The 23,831-nt window shown below is 35.9% G+C and overlaps 2 protein-coding genes across 2 annotated transcripts in view; one reads left to right on the forward strand and one right to left on the reverse strand.

Annotated features, from left to right (window-relative positions):
* LOC131427775 (modular serine protease-like) overlaps positions 1-23,831 on the forward strand; it is a 27,848-nt gene continuing 4,017 nt past the window's right edge. The window contains exon 1 of the mRNA XM_058591274.1: positions 1-334. Coding sequence (XP_058447257.1) covers positions 238-334 — 97 coding nt within the window. The 5' untranslated portion in view covers positions 1-237. The remainder of the gene's footprint in view (positions 335-23,831) is intronic.
* LOC131427771 (transient receptor potential channel pyrexia) lies at positions 14,026-17,388 on the reverse strand. The gene is made up of 2 exons (XM_058591244.1): positions 16,990-17,388; positions 14,026-16,930 (listed from the first exon to the last, which is right to left on the reverse strand). Exons 1-2 carry the CDS (start codon positions 17,094-17,096, stop codon positions 14,134-14,136), a joined length of 2,904 nt encoding a protein of 967 aa, XP_058447227.1. The 5' UTR covers positions 17,097-17,388; the 3' UTR covers positions 14,026-14,133.

Here is a 23,831-nt window from a genome sequence, read left to right on the forward strand (position 1 = left end):
GTTCACGCAGTTTGCATGCGCTTTAGATTCGTACGAAACTGGTCGATCCTGCTTCCCGGAACAGGTTTATGCGAATTCTTCTCTACTCAGTTAAGATACAGTGCTTCCAAGAAGCGTCAGAGCATCACTGGTATCATCAGAACTATGACCCTCTTCGTCAGTGCGTTGATGTTGGCCAGTAAATCCAGAAGTACATCTCAGTAGATTAGAAGTGCGTTCGAGTGATTGTTTGGCTAAATGTGGAAGCTCCTACATGGAACCGAGTGGAAATGCATTGTGTTGATCTGGATCGCGGCGGAGATAATTGCCCCTTCGGTGCAGCTGCAAATGGAGTGTAAGTGCAAGAGTGCTTTTGTGACGAATTCGGCCTAAATTCTAGGCAAATATTTAGTGTTTGTGTACAAATTCAACCTCCGAAAATACTGATAAGGTAGCCTGCAATGACCTTTCGGACGAACCGCGAGAGCTGTAAATCAGACAAATCGTGCGTGGATCCCAGCAAAATGCAATTAAGTCATTACCGGTGTGCTCATGAAGAACAAAACAATGCATATGAAAATTGCGTGTCGGATTGGAGGGGATTCCCAGTGATTTCAGTAACTGGATCGTTCGTTTGATCTAGAAGTGCAGTTTGGATGTGCAAAATTTAATGCAAAAGCTGGCGTTTGTAATTTTAGTTATTCCGAATGGTGGCTTTTTTTGTACGCGTTCTTGGAAATTCAGATTAGAAAACTATAATAGCAAAACATCTGCTAGGAATGAAATTGAATATGATAACAAAAACACACATAAACAACAAGCTTATTTTGAACAAACAATGCACTAGACCTAGAATAACTAATCATCCATATGAAACCATGTTTCGAAACAAATTTGATATTATGGAAGTAAATTGTATATTTGATAAGGAGCCCAACAAATATTTATGTCAGTAGATTCATAAGTCTAACATCTTTTGATTTTTGATCTACTAAGTCTTATAATCCTATTAGAACAAATTGGTTCAAGTGGCACCTTGCTTTGGAGTCTTATGATTCTCACTGAGCCAAAAAATCGGAAAGTATTCCCGGTGACAACTGCGCAACTTGTTGAAAACTTGGTATGTTTCATAGCAGTAATACTTGTTCAGTGAAAACAGTATGTAAATTTCTTTGAATCAATATATTGCACTGTCAAATTTAACTAATCAGGAACGATTGTCAAACATATAATTTTCAACAAGTTACATTTGCTACTAGGGTGAATCGTATTCCGATGACCCATTCTGTATATAGAGTAAATCGTGTTCCACAGTCATCGTTTCATCGACTAACCCCGCCTAAATGCAATACTCACATCAAATAGATTCAAACAACCGAAGCAAACGACGCTTGTGAGGTTTATGTTTTTAGTTTCATATATATATATTAGTTTCGGGTTGGCGGTTCAAATCATCGGGAACTGAACTTACAAACCTCGACCTGGAATCTTAGAATCGTAGCACCAGCCATGCAATGGCTCTGTACGTTTTGTACAGAAGGTCAAATTCCACGAAAGGAATATAATACAAAGGCTTTGCTATGCTTCATACATTTCAGGCACGTATACAGGGGTTGGTTTTAGAAGTTCAACTCTTCGGGAAGCTTCATCTCCACGTATGTTTCGTCGTCCAGAAGGATACATTCTTCGTGTTTCGAAAGAATCTAAAAACTTCCGGTCAAGTCTTTTGGTCACTATATTCTGATTCAATATCCTTGCTTACTGGCCCAAAAAAATGAAATTCTTGTCACTTATGAGTCTTTCTAGCGGTGCATCGAATTTCTTGGCAATATAATACGATACGATAGTATTCCGCCAATGAAACTGTTTGAGTACACTGCACACGGTCGATTTTGCCTAATTTCTTACCTAACTACTTCAAATTTTCCAAGCTGGTGTCAACCATTTTCGATTCGCGGATTCCATCAAGTATAAAATATTTCAAACAACATCAATCGTAACGAAATTTTCAGTTAGAATTTTTTAAAACATACTGCTGTCAAACCCTTCCAGATCCCACAGCCGGTAGCGCAATAGTACCCACATTATCAGATCCGAATGAATTCCGAATGGATTCCGAATCAATTCCGAATCGGCGAGAAAGGCTATAGCAGGATAAGCATGTAAAATCTGCCCCCAAAGGGAATTCATATTGTTATACCACATTCGAAAGGTCATAGACTGTAAACTATTTTCTCAAAGTTTCAACCCTTTAACTGCCATATTGACGGAACTAGGGTGGTTCTATTGATTTTTATTTTATTTGATTTTTGAAGAAACTGCTTCTCCGAAAATTTTGAAAAAAATCAGGCATGTTTAAGGCATTATGGGGATGCTTTACAATTTGTTTCAAAATTTTTGAAGATGTATTTCTTTTATTAAAAAATACTAGAAAATTTTGAAACATATTTTTTCCCTCTTCCAATTTTTGCACCACTCTGGATTTTTTAGTGATAAATGAAGAATTTTTGGACATGTTAAAGTGATATGTTTCCATATTTTTTAAAAATGTGGACGACCAAAATATTTGATTTTTTCTAAAACATTAATAACAGTCGACCATGCGTCCCCATCGAATTCTGAGAGAAGGAAACGCATGGTGCTTTATCTTAGCAGTTTCTAGTAGTAGTCGACCATGCGTTCCCATAAAGTTCTCTTAAAAGGGAAACGCATGGTGCTTTGTTCTAGTAGTTTATGATGCAACTCAAGCGCAAGGCTTGGAAATCAAAGTAACGAAAAGAAGGAAATGAGTATCAACCTTTGCATAATACATACACGATCATACTTCGGGTACAACCTAGAAAGCTACAAAGCGAGAACTTACTGGTATGTGGTTTATATATGAATGGTAGTAATACATGAACGTCGCGAGTATCACACATATGAAATTCGGTTGTGGCAGTCAAGAACTAGAGCGAGTGTCAGTTTTTTACGTGTTGCTGATGGATGTAAAGAAAGAATAATGAAAGAAAGAATGAAAATTTCATTACAGTGTCAAAAGTTATCATAAAGATATGTTATCGAGGGATGTGTACAGTTTTCTGGAAAAATGTATAATAAAGATAAAGTTGGAGTTTTGTGTTTGAAAACTTCAATCGAATATCTTTATGATGGTTTTCATGGTTTGTAGACTGAGAGCGCTGTATATTTTTTTATTTATTCTAAAAATTGAAACAACAGATATAAAAAAATAGTGATGCGTTATTTTTCATTTTTGAGTTATAACCTTTGCATAATTTCAAATCAAGCATTTATCGACCATGTCTATTAGAAAAATTGATTCGCTGAATCGATCTCTTTAATTTTTGGGTATATTGTGTAGAAAGCTCCATATTTTCCAGAAAATATCTGAGAATACATAATTAACTCAGTAAGTGATTTTCACTCTCAGAGGAACACTTCCAGGTTTTTACAGGTTTAATATGGTCAAATATCATTGAGCTTCGTGATATGCTGGTGTAAATAAGAAAGATTTATTCGTATTTTTGTTCAAATTGCGAACGGGAAGTTTTAATAAGATAATATTATCAACCATTGGATTGGAACGAGTGCAACAAGTATCGGAATATAGTAGCTCTGGAACAGAAGCTTTTGAAAAGGATGTTCTGCCAAGTAATTTTGAATTTAAAGCTTTATCACGAGATGACCCAATTGAGACACACAGATCACAAAAAAGCTATTCGGGCCGGTAATAAGTCTCATTTTTAAAAGCTTACAAGTACTATATCGAGTACATAACAAATTCGACTGGATATTTGGGAATCCAGCGCCGTTGCTGTGAATGCGTTATTGGCAATAGAACTGTTGATTGCTGTTCACACGAGGCCGCCATTATTCACTACCTTTCCTTATGCTCGGTTTTTATCCAGAATTGTGAGACCGGCGAAAATATTGTCAGAAATGCTTAAATCAGAACAGCTACCAAGTGACGATGATAATTCTATAGAATGAACGAAAAGAATCAGAGAGAAAATGTGTGCATTGAAACTGCAATGTATTTTTATAACATTTTTATCCCATTTCCTATTTAAATGAAAAATACAGTCAATAATTTTCAGAAATTTTTTCGTGACCTTTCTTACATGAAACTACTTAATCATTTCATAAAAACAATTGAAGTTTCAATTTAATAATTGACCCTTTTGAGTCTTAGTTCTGACTCCTACTGCGTCCATTAGTTCATCCAATAGCTGATGTGCTGATATAAAAAAACTCCAAGTGGGTTATGAAATCAACCACAAAATGTATAAAAATTTCAGCTTATTTTAAAATTTATAGCAGTTCATCGTTTGGTTTAAATAATATGATATTTAAAAAATAAGAGGAATATGCTTTATTAAACTCAAATTGATGTGACTATATTAGTATTATATTAGGATAAGAATTCTATGTAAAAGTGATGCTACGGCGAAGAACAACTTATGTAAATTGCCTTAAGAAATAAACGTATTTATGGAAAAACAATTCTAAGAAATCGATTCCATCCTTCATCAGTGGCCACTTTTGTTTGACACCAATATAAAAAATAAAAAATTAAATTCACTGCTGTTTCAACTCGCTATGTATTTAGTGAAATGTATAGAGCTGGCAAAAAGAAAACCGCGTTGTACGAGACCCAACAGTGCAAAACGATTTGACCATTTCATGAAACACTATCGAATCATCGAATTATATACAGTCACTCGCTCTAGTTCTTGACTGCCGTAACCGAACTGCATATGTTTGATACTCGCAACGTTCATATATTACTACCATTCATATATAAACCACATACCAGTAAGTTCTCGCTTTGTAGCTTTCTAGGTTGTACCCGAAGTATGATCGTGTATGTATTATGCAAAGTTTGATACTCATTTCCTTCTTTTCGTTGCTTTGATTTCTAAGCCCTGCGCTTGAGTTGCATCATAAACTACTAGAACAAAGCACCATGCGTTTCCGTTTTAAGAGAACTTTATGGGAACGCATGGTCGACTACTACTAGAAACTGCTAAGATAAAGCACCATGCGTTTCCTTCTCTCAGAATTTGATGGGAACGCATGGTCGACTGTTATTGATTTTTTAGAAAAAATTAAATATTTTGGTCGTCCACATTTTTAAAAAACATGAAAACATACCATTTTAACATGTCCAAAAATTCTTTATTTATCACTAAAAAATCCAGGGTGGTGCAAAAATTGGAAGAGGGAAAAAATATGTTTAAAAATTTTCTAGTATTTTTTAATAAAAGAAATACATCTTCAAAAATTTTGAAAAAAATTGTAAAGCATCCCCATAATGCCTTAAACATGCCTGATTTTTTTCAAAATTTTCGGAGAAGCAGTTTCTTCAAAAATCAAATAAAATAAAAATCAATAGAACCACCCTAGCTCCGTCAATATGGCAGTTAAAGGGTTGAAACTTTGAGAAAATTGTTTCCAGTCTATGAACTTTCGAATGTGGTATAACAATATGAATTCCCTTTGGGGGCAGATTTCACATGCTTATCCTGCTATAGCCTTTTCATTCGGAATTTCATGTGGAAATCATAATGGATTCCGAATCAATTCCAACTCCAGTGCAACAACCGATTCCGAATGAACCGGTTCGCCTACAATCGGTTGATTCGGAATTAAGTGAGAAGATGCGGACTGAATTGTCAATTCGTCTTCTTCTTCTTCTTTCCTGATTTTGCACGTTTTCGTGCTGATTTTCAGTTTATTTTTCAACGAAAACATTATATAACTGAATATACAAGTTTAAATCTTTATGTTTTTCGGATATACAGAACTAGTAAATAACCAGTTCTTCTTAGAATCCCAACATAAACTATTGAAATTCGCTGGAAATTAACAAAACGGCCTACCTTAGTCAGCATCATCCATTCCTCTAGCTGGAGTGTAGTGAAATGGCTTAAGTCGCATAAATTTCACACTAACACATTCATAAAATGAGCGAATATTCAATGACATTTAAAATGTCACTGTCAATCAGGTTGATCGAGCAGTCAACTCAGGCGAAAATTCTAGCACTGAACCGATCGAGCACTAAAAAATCCTGCAGTCGAGTAAGATTTCATTGCTCATTCCGTCATTTAGATAATGTGGGTAAAATAAACAATTGTTCAAGGATTTGTTTTAATCTTGTTACGGCGCAGAGCCGCCTTGAACTAGTTTCAAATGTGATCAGTATGCAATCACATTTCAACCAATCATTATTTCCAAATATTTCTATCCCCATGGGCTTTTTACGGAACCATAGCCTTGGTTGGACATATAAAAATTTAACGCGCGATTGGTACATTGAAGTTGAAATAAAATGCAGGGGCGCTGCTCATTTAGAGATAATACTTTTAGCAAGAGTTGCCAAATCGGTAGGAATATTTTAAATTAGTTCTGATATGGAAGAAAATGCTTTTACAAAAACTAAAGTTCTTTCCAAACGCTCGAGAATAACGAGTAAAGTATCCAAAATAAATGGTACTCGATTGCTAAATATTCGAGTACTCGAGATGTAAACATCACAATGGTTCCTATTTAAAACAATATTCGTTGGTAAAAAAAATAACCCAACCCCATTTTGCACATATATGGAAATTTTCCATGTTTATTCGTAATTCATACTAGAAAAAGTAGTAGTAATCATTTTCAATTCGATTTCCTTCCCCTCAGAGCTTACTTTTATTGCTTATATCTATTTGTTAAATGAATAAACGAAAAATCGTGGTAAATCACAACTGCCGACGTGAAAATTCGGAAAAAAATTCATTTGCAGATGTCGCTAATGGTAAATGAGCTTTTCGGCTATGTGCCAAATCAATTTTAAAAGAATAACCGAAATCGGTTTGTTTAACCGTCTACTGATAAAAACTATCAGTTGGAGAAGATTTGAGGTCAATTTAGAAAACTTTTTACGATTTTTCGACCTTTTCAGTGATGGTATAAAACTTTTACACACTTTACCCTATATTTCCGGATCCGGAAGTCAAATCCGGAGAAAATTCAGGAATTACGTATGGGACTACAAGACCTTTCATTTGAACCTAAGTTTGTGAAAATCGGTTCAGCCATCTCCGAGAAAAGTTAGTGCAAAAAAACGTTGCATACACACTTACGCACACACACACTCACACACACACACACACACACACACACACACACACACACACACACACACACACACACACACACACACACACACACACACACACACACACACACACACACACACACACACACACACACACACACACACACACACACACACACACACACACACACACACACACACACACACACACACACACACACACACAGACATTTTGCGTACTCGACGAACTGAGTCGAATGGTATATGACACTTGGCCCTCCGGGCCTCGGTTCAAAAGTCGGTTTTCACAGTGCACTATGGTCCGAAACGGGAAATTAGCGTGAAAAAAATACTTTCACTATTAAATATTAGTTTTTTGTAGTTGGTGTCTTCACAAAAGTTGTTTGTAATCGAATGGCGCTCCTTTTGATGAAAAATGTTACTAGGGTGGTCCTCATTGAGATTGAAATCTGAAATCTAACTTTCTTAATTGAACTCAAAAATGATTTTGTTGTACAATAAAGTTGTAGGAAATTTTATTTTGAGCAACTTTGCTTAAAAAAGCACCTCTCTAGCTTTTCATTTGATCGAGTTACATAAATTTTCCCGAATAAAAGTAGGGTGGCTCCTGAAAATTAACTTTTTTTGTTCTAACTTTTTTGTGAAACGTTCTACGGAAAAGTTGTCTTCAGAAGAGTTGTTGTACTAATCATTGCGCATAATTTTGCTTAACTAAGCTTTTTCATACGAGCTACCAGTAAAAAGTTATGATTATTTTTTCATCAAAAACTAGTCAAGCTTCAAATATCAATATTCATTAGATTTGATTTATAGTTATAGTTGATTTATAGTTATAAACGTCAACTGGCTTGAGGAGCCGTCGTACTACGCATTTACCCGCCAACCCGGGACATAGTTTATACGGAGCAACATAGTTTTTCTATGAAAATATCTAGCATTTGATGACTGTTTCAGTAGTATGGGGTTTGTTCGAAACCGATGTAAAGGTAGTACCATTGTCTTTGAGTATAGATGAATTCTTGTTCAGTTTATCGCAAGAATTACCGTAGTAAGCAACTTTCGGACATTATTGACATGTAGCCTGCTGATGACAGTAGGAGACAAGGAATTCGTGTGTCCTGACCGAAAGTCACATAAGAAGGTATAACTTACCGAGTAAAAATTTTTCGATGGAAAGCATCCCTCCGTTGTACTTGATGTTTTCATGGCCCCGCATTAGACAAGCATTCATACTTGATAGTTCTGCGATACTGTTTATAAACAAGCTTGAAAAAAAATCAAAGAACACATCTTGTGTCGGTTTTGTTTTTAAATTGCACTACACCGGTGTAGCGAAGACTACACTGAAATCGTTCGTTTTTACCAATTGAACTACACCAGTGCTACACTTTTTCTTTCTGCACAGTTTTTAAACTATATTTAGGCGATATGGACCGTAAATGGTGTCATCCAATTTGTCAACAGACAAACAAAAAAATCTCTGTTTACAAACAGTACTGCTGAACTGTCAAAATGTGTTCATCCGATTCAGGTTAGAAGTGATGGGTAAAAACCTAATTACATAGGTTGTTGTTGTCTTTAGTAAATTAATTTTTGCGTTTGTTCTTTAAACAAGGTTTCAATTTCTTATACCGAAGGTAAAGTGAACAACAACGGTATTTTTTCGTATAAGCGGCTGTCCCTTTGGTTCGTTTGGTTTACATATTTAGACATTGTCTTATTAGGCTTTACACGAACATGACATAACCCCACAAAATGAACAGAATGAACTTTTTTTTGACATCCGCCGGTGGTTTGTTTAAAAAAAGTTTAAAAGTTCATCAGAGGTTCATCGTTTGAATTTAAAAACTGCAAGTCGCTTCACACTAAACAAATTTATACCAATGTCGCTCCTTGATGCATACAAGGCAATTTTTTTCGTTCTTTTCACTGTGGAACACGGTTATATCAGGCACTTTTTCGTCATATTCAATTTTTAATTTGAAGTCGCAAAAAAAAAACAAACCGCCTGCAGCTGTCAAAAATAAACTTGATTCATCGGCAGTTGATTTGTGTCGTCATCGTGTAAAACCTAATTCTTCACACACTGTATTAGGTTTGTTTCGTATTACGACAATGTTTGTTTTGTTTTACTTAAGTTAATTCTCTGCTAGCGAGAGACAAACCATGCGCGTAAGTGGATAAATAAGGATTTTGGATGTTTATAACTGCACACGTGTTTCTGTATTTGAATTTCTCTGCAACTGTTTAGTGTGAGGTGGTTTGCAATTATTAAATTCAAACGATGAACCTCTGATGAACTTTTAAACTGTAAACAAACCACTGGCAGCTGTCTATTAGGTTTTGCACGAACATAACATTACCTCACAAAAATAAACAAAATGAATCAATTTTGACAGCTATCAGTGGTTTGTTTATGTGTTCATTGCGTTCATTCTAATTTGAATACGTGTTAATAGATATGTGAACAAATCATTGATAGCTGTCAAAAGGTGAACTTGATTCATCGGCAGTTCATTGGTAGTTCATTCGAGTGGTCATCGTGCAAAACCTAATTAGATTTTTTATCGTGACATCACAAATGAACAAAAATTCATCCTTGACAGTTCAGCGGTACTGTTTACAAACAAACTTAAACAAAATCGAGGAACACATCTCAAACAATCGTCTATACACTTTGTAACTAGTCTCTTTTATTTAATAAATCTCAAAATCAAACCGTATCCAATCGTGAACAAATGCTTTAATACTCTATTTAGGTGATATGCACCGTAAAAGGTCTCATCCATTTTGTCAACAGACAAACAAAAAAAGTCTGTTTACAAACAATACCGCTGATTTGTTAAAATGTGTTCATCCGATTGAGGTTAGCATTGACGGTAAAAAAAAAAAATTCTAGGTTCGATATGATATGTTTTGCTGTTGAATCTTCCTACACATCGGTTACAAGTGTGAATTAATATAGTACCATTGTATGTGAAAAAAAATTAGAGAGTTGTATTCAAGATACGACCGAGCACAATAACATTAAAAACGAAACGTTTCTACACAGATAAACATATTTTGTGAATTTACATTTATTTTCATGCACATATTTGGAGCAGGCAATTGAACATAAAGTTACATTACAATTCTGTAGGTTTCAATGTAAATTTATCACAAAACTAATCGTTAATTGAAAGATACAGTTATATTCATTGAAAATTCAATGCAATCCAATTTAGTTTTACATCGATGAAGGTTTTCAATCAAAATTTTGATTCAACCCATATAACATATATTCCATGTTACTATTGATTTACATGTCGTGTAAATTTCATTATTTCTTTCTGTGTAGGGTCTTCATAATATATACAAAAATAAAGATGATAATGATGATGATACACTAAACTTCACTACACTTCAAAGTTACTTGAAAGCTCAATTTTAGATACAAACAACCTAAAGATTTAAACCTGAACAAATGAAACTATTTTATTTTATGATGATAATTTTCGAAAAACGTACAAACTTATTAATTTGATTTGATTTATATCGTTTATTTACCCTCAGTTTTAACCTAATAATGGTCGTTTACTGGGTGGACTTAATAATTCTATAAACAGTTAATCGATCCAAGACAATGTTGTACCAGTAATCTCAGTAATGGTGTAATTTTATTAATCCTTCAAAATCGTCGATAATCTTCGGAAAGTGTCGGTAAATAATATGGCAACAATACGAGGAAGAAAACATGTGAAACAGTTCGCATAAAATATTTAGTTACTTACATTGATTTTCGCTTTGGCATATTAGGAATATACGGAATGGATACGCAACAAAATTCCGAAATTTTGTTCATATTGTAACTTGATTTTATTAACACATGAATAAACATTGTCATAGTTACAACACAGACTAACAGACATGACAGTATGAGTAAATTCTAATAAAAATTATTTTTCGTGATGCACTAGTTCCACCTATATTGTACTGCGCGAACTATTTACTATCTGTACACCCCTTGTGTTATGTAAAAGTTTTTTTACTAGTTGGTTTCCCCTCGTTTGTCAACACCGATCAGCTGCTTGCAGGGATGCCTGATTTCATCAAAATATTTGAAAATGAATCGTCACAATGATTTATTGGATTACGTTGATAATATATTTAACTTTTTCTTGATGTTGGAGGGTAACCATTTATTCGACTCAAATTTGTTCATCTAGACTATTTTTTATTGTGTTGGTAGTTTTCACCCGAAATTAAGTGGCGGCAGACCAGAAGCAAGTAAATATTGTAACAAAACGGGTTCGATTTTTTATTGAGTTGGAGGATGAGAAGTAGGCGCAATTATGTATATAGTTTAGGCAATATCAAAGATAAACTCAAGATAGAGTAGTCTGCGATTTCTTAGGTATCATTTGAATAGGACCCCTCGATGAGCTCGGTTCACTGTCAATTTGAGTATTTTGAAGCAAAACAACAAGTGTCTGATCACTAGATGCGTCGTAACTATGACAATGATTGTTTATGTTTGGAAAAATATCAAGTTACAGTATGAACGATATTGAGAAATTTCGCTTTATATCAGTGATTCTTAGAATAAGAAAGTGAAAACTACTTAGAACCATTGTCTAGAATTTATTTAGTTTGTTATAGCCTCATCCCATGAAGCATCAGTTGTGGCAAGAAATCATTATATGCTGAATGTAAACATATGTGTGCTTCCTTTCTAACTTGTATTGTTTCCATGGCATTTTGTCGGAACTAGTCGACGCTTGTTAACGGAGGGTCAATAAAATTACATTATTACTGAACCAACTGGTTCACGATTACTGACCCAACATTTTTCAATGAAACGTATGGAACATTGTAATCTTCAGTTTATCTTTGGCAATATGTATTAAATCTGTATCCTGCATGAAATTCGCATGGACGTATACAAAACAATACATTACAGGTAATTCTGTATGAATGGCAACTCTGTTGGTAAATGAAAAAAATAAAGACAGTCTAGATGACAGACATGATGTTTTTGATAGGGTAACGTGGCGCCATCATGACACATGTGAGTACTGTCCCAAATAATGGAATATTCGAAATGACCGTTAAAATGATTGAAGAATCAAATTTGAGTGTCCTGTCTGTTAGTCTGTGGTTACAACGCGTGTAGCCATCAGACGCTTATTGTTTTGAAGCAAATAATAATTCAACTGAAACTGGCGGTTAACCAAATTCTACGAGGGTTTCTAATCAAACGATACATGTAAAATCGCAGGTAAACTTACCTTGAGTTTATTTTTGATACTATATGATATTGCATCTAATTGTTCTGTATATGTGAGCCTGTGGAACTCATTTATACTACTAAACCGAGGAGGCCGCTTTTAGATAAGTTTCAGAATTTAATTTTTAATCTTTTGAAGCGTTTAATTCCTGGTGGGACAAAATGTTCAGTCACATTGTCACGTTTTGTTCGTACGGGAATGGAGATTTAAGATCCGTTGACAAATTGAAACATTTTTAAGCTGACAATATTGAAGCTTTGGAATCATTTAAATTAGGAAAATCCATTAACAAATCATCGAGGAGCAAGCGCTGCAAATTAGATCCGAAAAATCTATCGTCGATAATTTTAAATTTATCCTGATAGTTACCAGAGAACCAAAATAAAACATAAATAACAAATTGAAGCATTCAAATGACGTTGTCTCATAACTTCAAGTTAAATGTTTCCGAATCGATTGTTTGTTGAATTATATAAATCCATCAACAACTGACTGAGTTATAAGCGATCAAAATTATGACAGAAAAATGTTACGCGATTAGTTTTGCATGTTTTAAATTGACACCCAGCCTCGGGAAGCGAAGTGTAAGGCATTTTTAATGGCAAAATCGACCAAAAATTTGCTAAATACATGGGATATTTGAAAAGAATCGGTAATCACGCTGATTCAGTTCTTCAATAGCTAGATGATATATAAGATACTCAAGCGAACACGGTGTTGCACAGACAACAGGAAATTTTACCAACACATAATGCAAAAGCGACAATCCAGCAAGTGAACGCATATACAATCCAGTCATCAGCTCACTGGACGAGCTACTTGTTTCATTCACAGTCAAACATCAACTAGGCAAAGAAATATTGTGCAGCCTATATTTATAGATTTCTCTTCATACTACGCAGAACGATACGGTGTTTTTTATGCATGACGCAAAGCCTCCTATGCCGAACAAGAAGTTGACGTCATTTTGTACAACAGGGATTGGTGGATGAAAACATTGGTCGATTCCAACCATTTTTTCAATAGTATGCTATTGAAATACTGAAACGACGTCGTCATACATGTTTAAGTTAAAAGTTTCCGAATCGATTGGTTGTTAAATTATAACAATCCATCAACAAATGACCGAGTTATTAACGTTCAAAATTATGACACAAAAAGGTTACGCGACTATTTTTGGAACTTTTAATTGACACCCGGCCCCGTATAGTGAAGAGTAAGGCATTTTTAATGCCAAAATCGTGATATAATTGAAATCGATGTTTACAATAAACTGATATTCATATAAAATTGATTTAGAACTCCGCACTCGAAGTTTTTACACTTATTTAATGAGTTAAATGGACAAACTTGACACATGTTGTCATCGTACGCAAATTTTCATTTATGTAGACTTTCTTACCTTTCTTTGCCTACTAGATTGGCACGTTCAACACGAACCGATACGAAACACTTTCATTGGAAACCTTTCAGATTGACTAGTGTACTTTAATTGCAAAAAGTAAGTGATAAACGAAAGCTATAATGAACACGTTAAAATCGAGTGACAAAACTATTCGTGAAATGAAATATGAAGTGTGTTTTGATTCAGTTTGATGATAAAATGACAATATTTTGGGACTTTCTTTACTTGGAAAAAGCGAAACTCTCATGTTATACTTTAATAATACTAATTTAATCTATAAGTTAGTACAATTTATTTCTTGACAATACAGTAACAAGTTTGGTATACATATAAAAACTCTCTTTGGTGTCTTATATTTACTTCAATAAAACTTTAGAAATCTTATCTACCAAGATCTGATTTTGTTTGAGTAACGCCTTCAGTTCACTCAACTCTTTACAAAGTTCATCCAACTTTTCGGAGCTCTCGTCGATTTTATTCGTCAATGTACACAGACTGGCCGTTTCGAATCCACAGTCCGACTCCAGTATCCGATCCAGAGTTTGTTTGCCATTGATTTGATTGGTCGATTCGGTGACTCCATTTGGGAATTGGTATTTATAGCTAGCATGGTTACACGCGGCAGCGTTCGTCTGCTTCCGTAGCTTTGCCGCTTCATATGCCGCCATCATGATTGTTCTCGGCAGACGCTTCTCTTCGGGATTCAATGGTTTGACGCTGAGAATCACTCGGTAAGCCTGTGGGGACACTAGCGCGGTGTAATGCAGTAAACTTCGTAACCAATTGGGTAGCCATCCGTTGAACAAGGCGGATTCAATGTAAGAAATCAGTTTGGTTTGTCCTACCAGCTTCGAAAGGGTGGCCGTCTTTTTCAACGCCTGAATGTCATCGACCGCAATGCCAACCAAGAGATTCATCAATATGACCGTTACGAACAGAAGAAACAGTACGAAAGTGACCTGAGCACTCAGTTCCAGCATGAACGGTGGATCCTTTCCATCGGGATCGTTGATCAGCAGCTCTAAATCCAACTCACCAACCATCATCACCAGAACCGTGATGAAACCCATGAACGGATTTTCGAACGACGAAGATGATGGGAATATCACACAGAAACTGATTGTGAATCCAACGAGCATACAGGAATATGCAATGAAGAGCTTGGCGAACTCTACCTGCACTTTAGTGTACATGGCAACGTACGCCCCGAACACCGGTAACTGGCCAATCATGACCATCAAATGAGTCCAGCCCAACAACACCGCGAACGCCCCGATGTGATTCTGCCACGTGTATGTTCTTTTGGTGTAGATGTAAGAAATCACAAACACACTAACAATGATGAACCATTCCGTAACGTTTTCCATTTGGGTAATGTATCGACGCACCGAGGAGTAACCCGTCATTCCATATAACTTGCGACATATTTCCACAAACGTTATCGCCACCAGGACCATCCACTGCATTTCCATCACAAAAGGATTGTTCCTCAACATATTCCCCAGAATTGATTGTTTTTGGCACAACTCCTGTTCCTGGATAGTTTCCTCCATGTCCTTGCTACCGTTGTAACAATTGTGCGCCAGTGCCGTCAGCACATACAGCGTGAGGAACAAAATAAAGATGAAACAGAACAGCAGCCTAGCAATGTAATATTTACGAATCTTTCCCCATTTGATGTACAAAAAGGCCGAACACAGAGGATGCTGTAGAATTTCTTTCTGCCCTTCATCGACGAGCGTGTTTAGATAGCTTATCTCCCGAGGATAACAATGCTGCAGAATGCTTCTGAAATCCAGCTCCAGCACAACTTCCTTATCGGACGGATCCTGCGAATGAATCAGTGTCATAGCATCATCAAATTTCCTCCCGATAATGGCTAACGAAGACGGAGTTTTTCTGGTTATAACATTTAAAGCGGTGGTTCCTTTCTTGGATTTGGTCGTAACATCGGCATCATGATAAATAAGAATCTCTACGCAATGGGCGAGACCGTCCAGGGCAGCCAAATGCAGCGGGGTAAAACCGAATACGTCTTTTCGATTTACATCCGATCCCCAGCAAATTAGCGTTTCAATGATATCGAATGCCGCTTCCGACTTTCCGATGGCCGTATGAAGCGGTGTTCGTAAATCGAAATCCTCGGCATTGGGATCGGCGTTGCCCAACCTCAACAGCAGTTCAACGCATTCCAAACTGGAAGTGCGAGCTGCCAAATGTAACGGCGTAAATCCACGATGGTTCTTCAGTTTGGCATTGGCTCCCCGGGCCAGCAGTAAACTTACGCACTCAACATTTCCTTCGTCGGCCGCTAGATGCAACGCCGTTGATTCCTTCTCCCGTATGCCAATCCGAATGTTTGGATCCGCCGTTGGAGTGTCCAGCAAAACCTTCAGACAATCGACGTAACCCAAATCCGCCGACAGATGAATCGCATTCATGCCACTCGGTTTCAGCGAGTTGACATCCATCCCCTCCGAGATGAACAGCTTCACACACTCGATCGAGTTCGAGCGAACCGCACAGTGCAGTAAGGATTCCTCACAGTTTTGCTTCTTGGTGTAGGCATTCAGTTTTGCGCCCTTTGTGATCAGGAATCGAGCGATCTCTACCGAGTTCCCGAACGCGGCACAGTGCAGCGGTGTGAAGGCTCGCGGTTGCATATTCACTTCAATACCCTTGAAAACTAAAAAACTAGTACAATTGAGACATCCGCTGAATGAACTCAAATGCAACGCAGTGAACCCATTGCTATCAAAATAAATTAGCTCTGCTCCACATTCCAACAATCCGTCCAACAAATCCCAGCGCTTCAAGAAGGCAGCAAATAAAAAGCTAATATTTTTCTCAGCTTTTGTGGCACCTTCGAACATCTCCCTTAAATTAGCGGCTATTATGTTCCCTTGGTCTATATTGTCCAGCAGTTTCAAACGGCCGGACGAAAGTCTCATCTGTTCCATCAGAGACGTGCGAATCGTTTCACTGGAAACTTCAAAACCAAATTCCGCATTCGATTCCTCGTAATTGTCAAACATATTGGGAGCACTTTCCGCCGGGGGCGACGGGCCAATTTTCATGTATTCGAAATCTTCGGCAAGCACAGCTTCAGGATCGTTCCGCCAGTGAACCGTCACATCGGGTGTCAGAGAAAACCTAGCGAACAGAGAATTGATCAATCACCACTGAATCATGTTTCGAACACACACACGTACCTTGGCTTCATAGGGATGGGAACTTGTTGATTTTTAATTTTTGTTGATTTTGTACCCCAAGCACGATTGGGCTTGGTCGATCCTTCCTTGTAGCCGAAATTCTCCATACTTCCTCCGGGACTGTCTCTGGACAGCACAAAGCTCACTTATCTACTGAGCATCTTTAGCGCAGTTATTTTCAATTTATTATTTGACAATGAGAGTGAGCGCAAACACGCTAGCGTTAGCCAGATAATTGAGGACCTGCAGCAGATCCTACAACACAGTCAAGAATATCGCATAAAACACAATAAAACTGATTTCAATGATAAAAGAAGATAAGAAATACGTTGAGATAATGTTCTGATCAGTTTGTGTCATACAGCATTTTGTATGGACCGTTTTGATTGATTCTCTGGAACATAACATATGAATGCATCCAAATGAGAATTCACACTAAAGGAAGGAAACATAACTGAATCCCAAGCATCGGCATTATCTGATTCAATTTGAAGCGTCTAATTACTGGAAACTTGAATGAATGCTTGTTTGCTATTATGCGAGTGCAACATGGGCATAGTAGATGTCATTCTATTCTCTACTATTGTGATCATCCAGTTCGTAAGGGGATGGCGCCTATTTTCAAGTTGAAAAGCTGCAACGGTGAATGTTGAATGCTTAATCAAATTTAAAATACTAATCAAACGCTCTATTTAATTCAAAACCTTTGAATACAAACAGTAGACACTGATTCTACTCAATAAGTTCAAATATATAGAATAGAATAGAAAAGACAGAAATGAGTACGATCACCTTATGTACACGAATTAGATAATCAGTCGGAAGCTTACGTCCAAATAACTGCGTTGGTTCGAACATATTGCATGAATATAGATCTATTAGAGTATATCGTCTGACTTCGGTTCCTCTGACATCATTAGTGAATTGTATGACCACATTTTTTTACAGAAGGGCGAAGTTCATAATAAAGACATAATAAAACCTATTTTTATCCACCCAGTGATTCGACGATGTATTTTTCGTGTTACTCATACTCTTATAAATATTACTGTAGCATTTTTCAAAAAACTTTCCATTGAATCGTGAAAATAAAAACGAGAAAGTTTGTACGGGCCCAAAACAGTTTTGAATAATCAAATTTAGAAGCTTTTCTAGCGATTTCTTCATTGCCGCTCAAAATTATGGTGGAAATGCACTTCACTCTGTAGCAAGTGTTTTGAAAATAGCACTAACTTTACTTTTTCTCAGCGGTTTACGTTAGGTTGGTGGCGTTAGCAGTTCAACATAAACTGCTGACGCACTGATGAGTCGAAGGCGAAACATAAAACGGGAAAAAAGTCCGTATTGAAGTTTTTGCTTCCGGAACCGAGAACTAGCAATTGACATTACTTTCCAATAGGAACATTATTGTGACAAATTTTGAAGAAAGCTTTCTCCGGGGACTAAAAACCGATATCTCCTAGGTCAATTTTTCGATGAACAATAACTAGACGTACACAGCATAAGGTTGCTATGGCTAGTTCAGTGTATTTTTGTTCGTTTATTCCTTGTCATGTATAGAAACACGCTCTTGAAATGAATATTTTTCTGCTCATCACCATGTAATAGATTCCAGTGTGCTCCTGTCTAAACTCAATTTTTACATACCAGATCGGCCGTTAAAGAAATCGAAACATTTTTATTACAAACCATCAGCGAATAGTCTATGCAAACTTGTTTTAATCCACCTAGTAGTGTAATGATGCCTTTCTCATGTATAATATTGTAGTATTCTATTCAAAATTTTTCTCTTCGATTTTTGAAAAAACCAAGGGATTGCTTGTGCATGAACTAGTATAACATACAGAATGAAACAATACTTTGCTCGCGTAGGTTATTCTTAAGAAAACGAAGTGGGTTCACTATTATATGCACTTCCGTCAACGGAACCCGAGAACCGGTATAATCGAAGTCGGTTCGTAAGGCTACCAACTAACATGACATACAAACTCTACTAGTACGCACTCTAAATTACGATTTAAATGTTTGTTGCATCCGAAAATATGCAGTAATTTTTGGTAGGACCATAAGACCTTTCAATTGATCCTAAGATTGGGAATAACGGTTTAGAGTCCAGTCTATAACATTTTGTACGGTTTTTGTTCCGCCAGTTTAAGGGGCGGGTAGGGTCTAACACTCTTGAAAAACCATTTATTATTTTCTTTATATTTTCTTATAGTAAAACATTTCAAGAATATTCTGTGAAATATTCAAGCCTATTGGAACAAAACTCTGGAAGTTATGGACCTTTATCTATGGCTATCTCATTCTGCGAAGAAACAAGAGCTCGGCGCACAGGCTCTAGATTTCTACTTCGATTGACTTCAAAACTAGACAAAACTTTCTTGAAATATTATTGAAATGTTAGAATAAATTATAAAAGAAAAAATACGATTTTTTGAAAATATTAGACCCTACGACCTCCCTGGAGTAATAAATTGTTTCCATTGATTTTATAGACAAAAAACTTTAAACGCGTTTTTCTCGAAAGCAGGTTTTGAAAGTCCGTGTCCATCGTCATTCGAAAACTACTGCACCATTTTTTTTTTTTCAATTCTTGCACACACTTTCTACATATGTTATAAAAAAAAACCAGACCCCAACGATTTCCTTTTCGTTATTTATTACTTTGGGAAGGTTTAACAGCTACAAAATGGCGAATTTTTTCGTGAAAAATCGTAGTTTTGACTTTGAACAACCAAAATTTTTAAAAATTAAAAAAAATCAAACAGAAACGTTGGGGTCTAGAAAAACTTCTACTCTAACTATGCTGAATTCATTTGTTCACTTCTGATTAGTTTGCGCTGAGATACAGATACAAAATCATGATTTTTGAGAAGTGTCCTCAAAAATACTTCTTTACCAACTAATTACTCAATATTTGTCCACGAAAAAATTACAAAATGTTGTTCGAATGATGCTTTTTATCGTGCAAAACATTTGAATTGATTTTGTTGAACGACAATTCTGGAAAAAAAATCTCAAAAATAATGATTTTTTTCATCTTTTAGACCCAAAACCCACCCCCCCCACCCTTATGTGACGGTCTATAATATTGAACACACTTTACCCTATAACTCCGGAACCAGAAGTCGGATTCAGGAATTTCGTATGGGACCACGAGATCTTTCATTTGAATCTAAGTTTGTCAAAGATTATTTGACACACACAAACACACACACACACACACACACACACACACACACACACACACACACACACACACACACACACACACACACACTCACACACACACACACACACACACACACACACACACACACACACACACACACACACACACACACACACACACACACACAACACAGACAGACATTGCTCAGCTCGATAAACTGAGTCGAATGGTATATGACACTTGGCCCTCGATATGTGGTCGATATAGACCCCTTGGGGTTGATATCCTTTTTGCGGGGGTCGACGTAAACGAAAACTGACTATTGGGATCGACGAGGTCTAGAAATCGACCATATTTTACCATCCGCTGAAATTAGTAACTATTTTACATCAATATAAAAAAGCAAACGATTGAATTTTCAAAGGAATTTGTTTATGGGGGACTGAGGCCTAAGTTTTTAGTAAAGGGGCCCATGACCTAAATACAGGCGCGTATACAGAAGGGTGTTTTAGGGGTTCAAACCCCCTCCGAAACTCAAAAAAGTATGATATTGTGTAAACTCTTTTTTTCAAATAAGTAAAAAATAAAATGAATAATTTTCCACAAACGACTCCACAATAAAAAAAATTCAAATAATTATATAAAAAGTTCCATTTGTATGGAAATTGATCAACATGTTCTGAAACACCTCCCGAAATTTTTTTCTGGGTACGCGCCTGCCTAAATAGTTTGGGTACCCCTGATCTACATGAACATAGAGTGCTTATTTTTTGCTATTAAAAAATACACATCACCCTGTAACTCTGGAACCGGAAGTCAGATCTGAATAAAATTTTAAAGCACTTAAATGTTATTCTCGGGTTCAGATCGGGTACGGGTAATTTTTTTTGGATTGGTTACGGGTCAGGTTTAGGTTGAAAAAAATGCTCACCTAACCGTCTCTAGCTCTATTTTTTTATTTAATAACATATTTTAAGGCACATTGCGTTAAGCTATAAGATGCCGAGGGCAATATTCTCTCTCTCTCTAGCTCTAGTCAAGTAGCAAATATAACTTATTGAAATTTCAGGATGTTCCACAGTTGTTTTAGATTTGTTATTTATGTTAGATATGTTCAGAAAGATATATAAACATAATAAAATCGATTGTGTAACTTATCACTGTTTCACAATACTACCAAAACAAGTCACGCCATCTTCGAGAGTGACAATGAATATGAGTTAGTGGAAATCGGTTCGGCCATCTCTGAGAAAATCGAGTGACATTATTTGTCACCTGAACACAGACACTTTGTGATCTCAACGAATTGAGTTGAATGGTTTATGAAACTCCGTTCAAAAGTTGGTTTGCACAGTGATTGAATAAACTTTCTATAATAGAAAGGAAAAAAAACCCCTTCTTAATCCATCTAGTGGAGTAATAATGACTTTCTCTTGCCTTCTAGTCTCATTAAAACATTCGTAAGATTTTATCCTCGGCCACTAGTATTGTGATCTTATTAAATAACCTAATAGTAACTTTCAAACAAACCTAAGTCTTCCGAAATCGATTCTTTCATTACAGAGAAATTTCGTTGCATTGAAAAACACTGGAATTTGTTGGTTACGTCACATTACATCTCTCGAACCGGAAATGTTCGCCATAACCCTTTCAAATTTGATAGATGTTGTTTACCGAAATTTTTTGAAACATTTTCGAGAAAATTCAGCCGATGAAAAATATCATTATATCTCCGGAACCGGAAGTGAAAGCCATTTGATGTTCAAACCTAGTCCATAATTCAATAGTAGCTTTCAAATGAGTCTAGACTTGTTAAAATCGGCTAAGCCATTTCTAAGAATTTTGAGCTGTAAAAAAACAATTATACCATTCTATCTCCGGAACCAGAAATCACAGCCGTTTGATCTTTGAATTCGATCCACAATTCAACAGTAGCTTTTAAATAAGCCTGGGTGTGTTAAAATCGGTTCAGCCATCTCCGAGATAATTGAAAGGTAAAAAAAATCATTGAACATTATTTGGAAAAAGTAGCACCAACGGACATACACAACATTAATCGTCATTCAGAAGTTATCCTGTTTTAGTACTGCGACATAACCACTAGAGTTAGCGATTTATAATGAACTTCTAGGTGGTATGAAAGCACAACTTAAACTGAAGAGCATTTTTTAAGAGCTTGCTGATTTGAAATTTATATAAAACACATGAAAAATTATGAAATAACCAAATTAGTTTTATATTTGGTGAATAATTCTTCGGCAATTAACATTTAATTACAATTTCGTGAATATGGCCGCCACGACAATTTTTAAAAAAGTTTGTTTTGGAGGTTCAATATTCATCCACTTTTTCAAGCTTTTGAAGGCGTATTTCAGAAATGGCACGTTTAAGGGGAAAGACTTCTTGCAGGCGTATAGGTAATGTCAATAATGTGAGCATAAAAACAAGTTCCATCATCTTTTTTCCGGATTTGATCCGATAAAACTATCATATAGTTGAAAATGAAACAAATCAGTCGTTTTTGCTTATAATGACAATTCAAGAAAAGTAAAAGCTTTGAACGAAACCTTTTCCATTTTGCTGAAAACTGCTAGTGAAAAATAATTTGGTTTCAGTTTCCTTGCACTACCACACATTCCATCAGTAACTAACACATTTCTATATGGTTTTCTCTCGCAGATTTTGCTTCAAAATAAGGATTTAAATACCATTTATTAAAATTCCTGCGAAATAGAAACCTTTGCTCGAAGAACTTGAAGGCAATAAATACGGTATGTTGTTGAAAAACGCTTTATTCTTTCGGAAAACTGCTTTTTTACAAAACATGTTCAATTTTGTTTATTTTGTATAGCGCAATCCAATACAGATGGACTGAAGAAGTGTAGCTAAACTTTCTAATATGTAACAACAAATCAAGAATTAAGACTGTATGCAATTTACTATCAAACATCGACGAAATATTGATCAAAATTAATATTTTAATATGAAACAATGCTTTACATTAGTTTGAGCATATATTATCGAAAAATTAAAATGTAATGTAATTAAATGGTAAACGCTCCTTTGATAAACTGGTTGCACTGAACATATAAATTCGGTGGAATCAGCAGGAGTAGTACCGGTTGCATTACATGAGTGTAAGTGTCCCATGGTGTAATGAAAAAAAAGTATCAACCCACCAAAGTTATCAGCTGGTAGCTGCACCTTTCTTGTCAAATTATTCTGAACGCTTTTCTTCAGGTGGAGGATCATACATGAACCTGTTTATATATAAATTTAGCGATAAACAAACTGACTGCGCTTGTGATAGAGTAAAATGAATAGTGTGGAACGGAAATGATTTTTAATGTTATTTCGTATATCATTTATTCAAAGCAGGGGCCTTACATCAACATGCTAGAATGCACAATTTAATATTATTGGCAAGGTGAACATTGCAAAATTTATCAATATTTTTTCAAGAAATAATCTACAATATTCCTTTTCTACTGAACAAGATCTACGATTAACCTATAAACTTCACCTTCATTACTTAAAAATTTACTTTTATTGTATCCATTGATATCCATACTACCCATTGTAAGTGCAAGAAATTGTACCAGCTTCATTTTCGTGGTGTGGGGTGTAGATCTATGATATACGTATCAAACATGAAGTATGTAATATA

Source organism: Malaya genurostris, chromosome 2 (assembly GCF_030247185.1).
Source record: "Malaya genurostris strain Urasoe2022 chromosome 2, Malgen_1.1, whole genome shotgun sequence".
Taxonomy (NCBI): Eukaryota; Metazoa; Arthropoda; class Insecta; order Diptera; family Culicidae; genus Malaya; species Malaya genurostris.

Bases quoted from the DNA above. Each gene is read 5' to 3' on its own strand.
- LOC131427771 (XM_058591244.1), bottom strand. From the start codon at position 17,096: ATGGAGAATTTCGGCTACAAGGAAGGATCGACCAAGCCCAATCGTGCT. The intron at 16,931-16,989 runs GTACGTGTGTGT...TCTGTTCGCTAG, and splicing joins CCCATCCCTATGAAGCCAAG to GTTTTCTCTGACACCCGATG.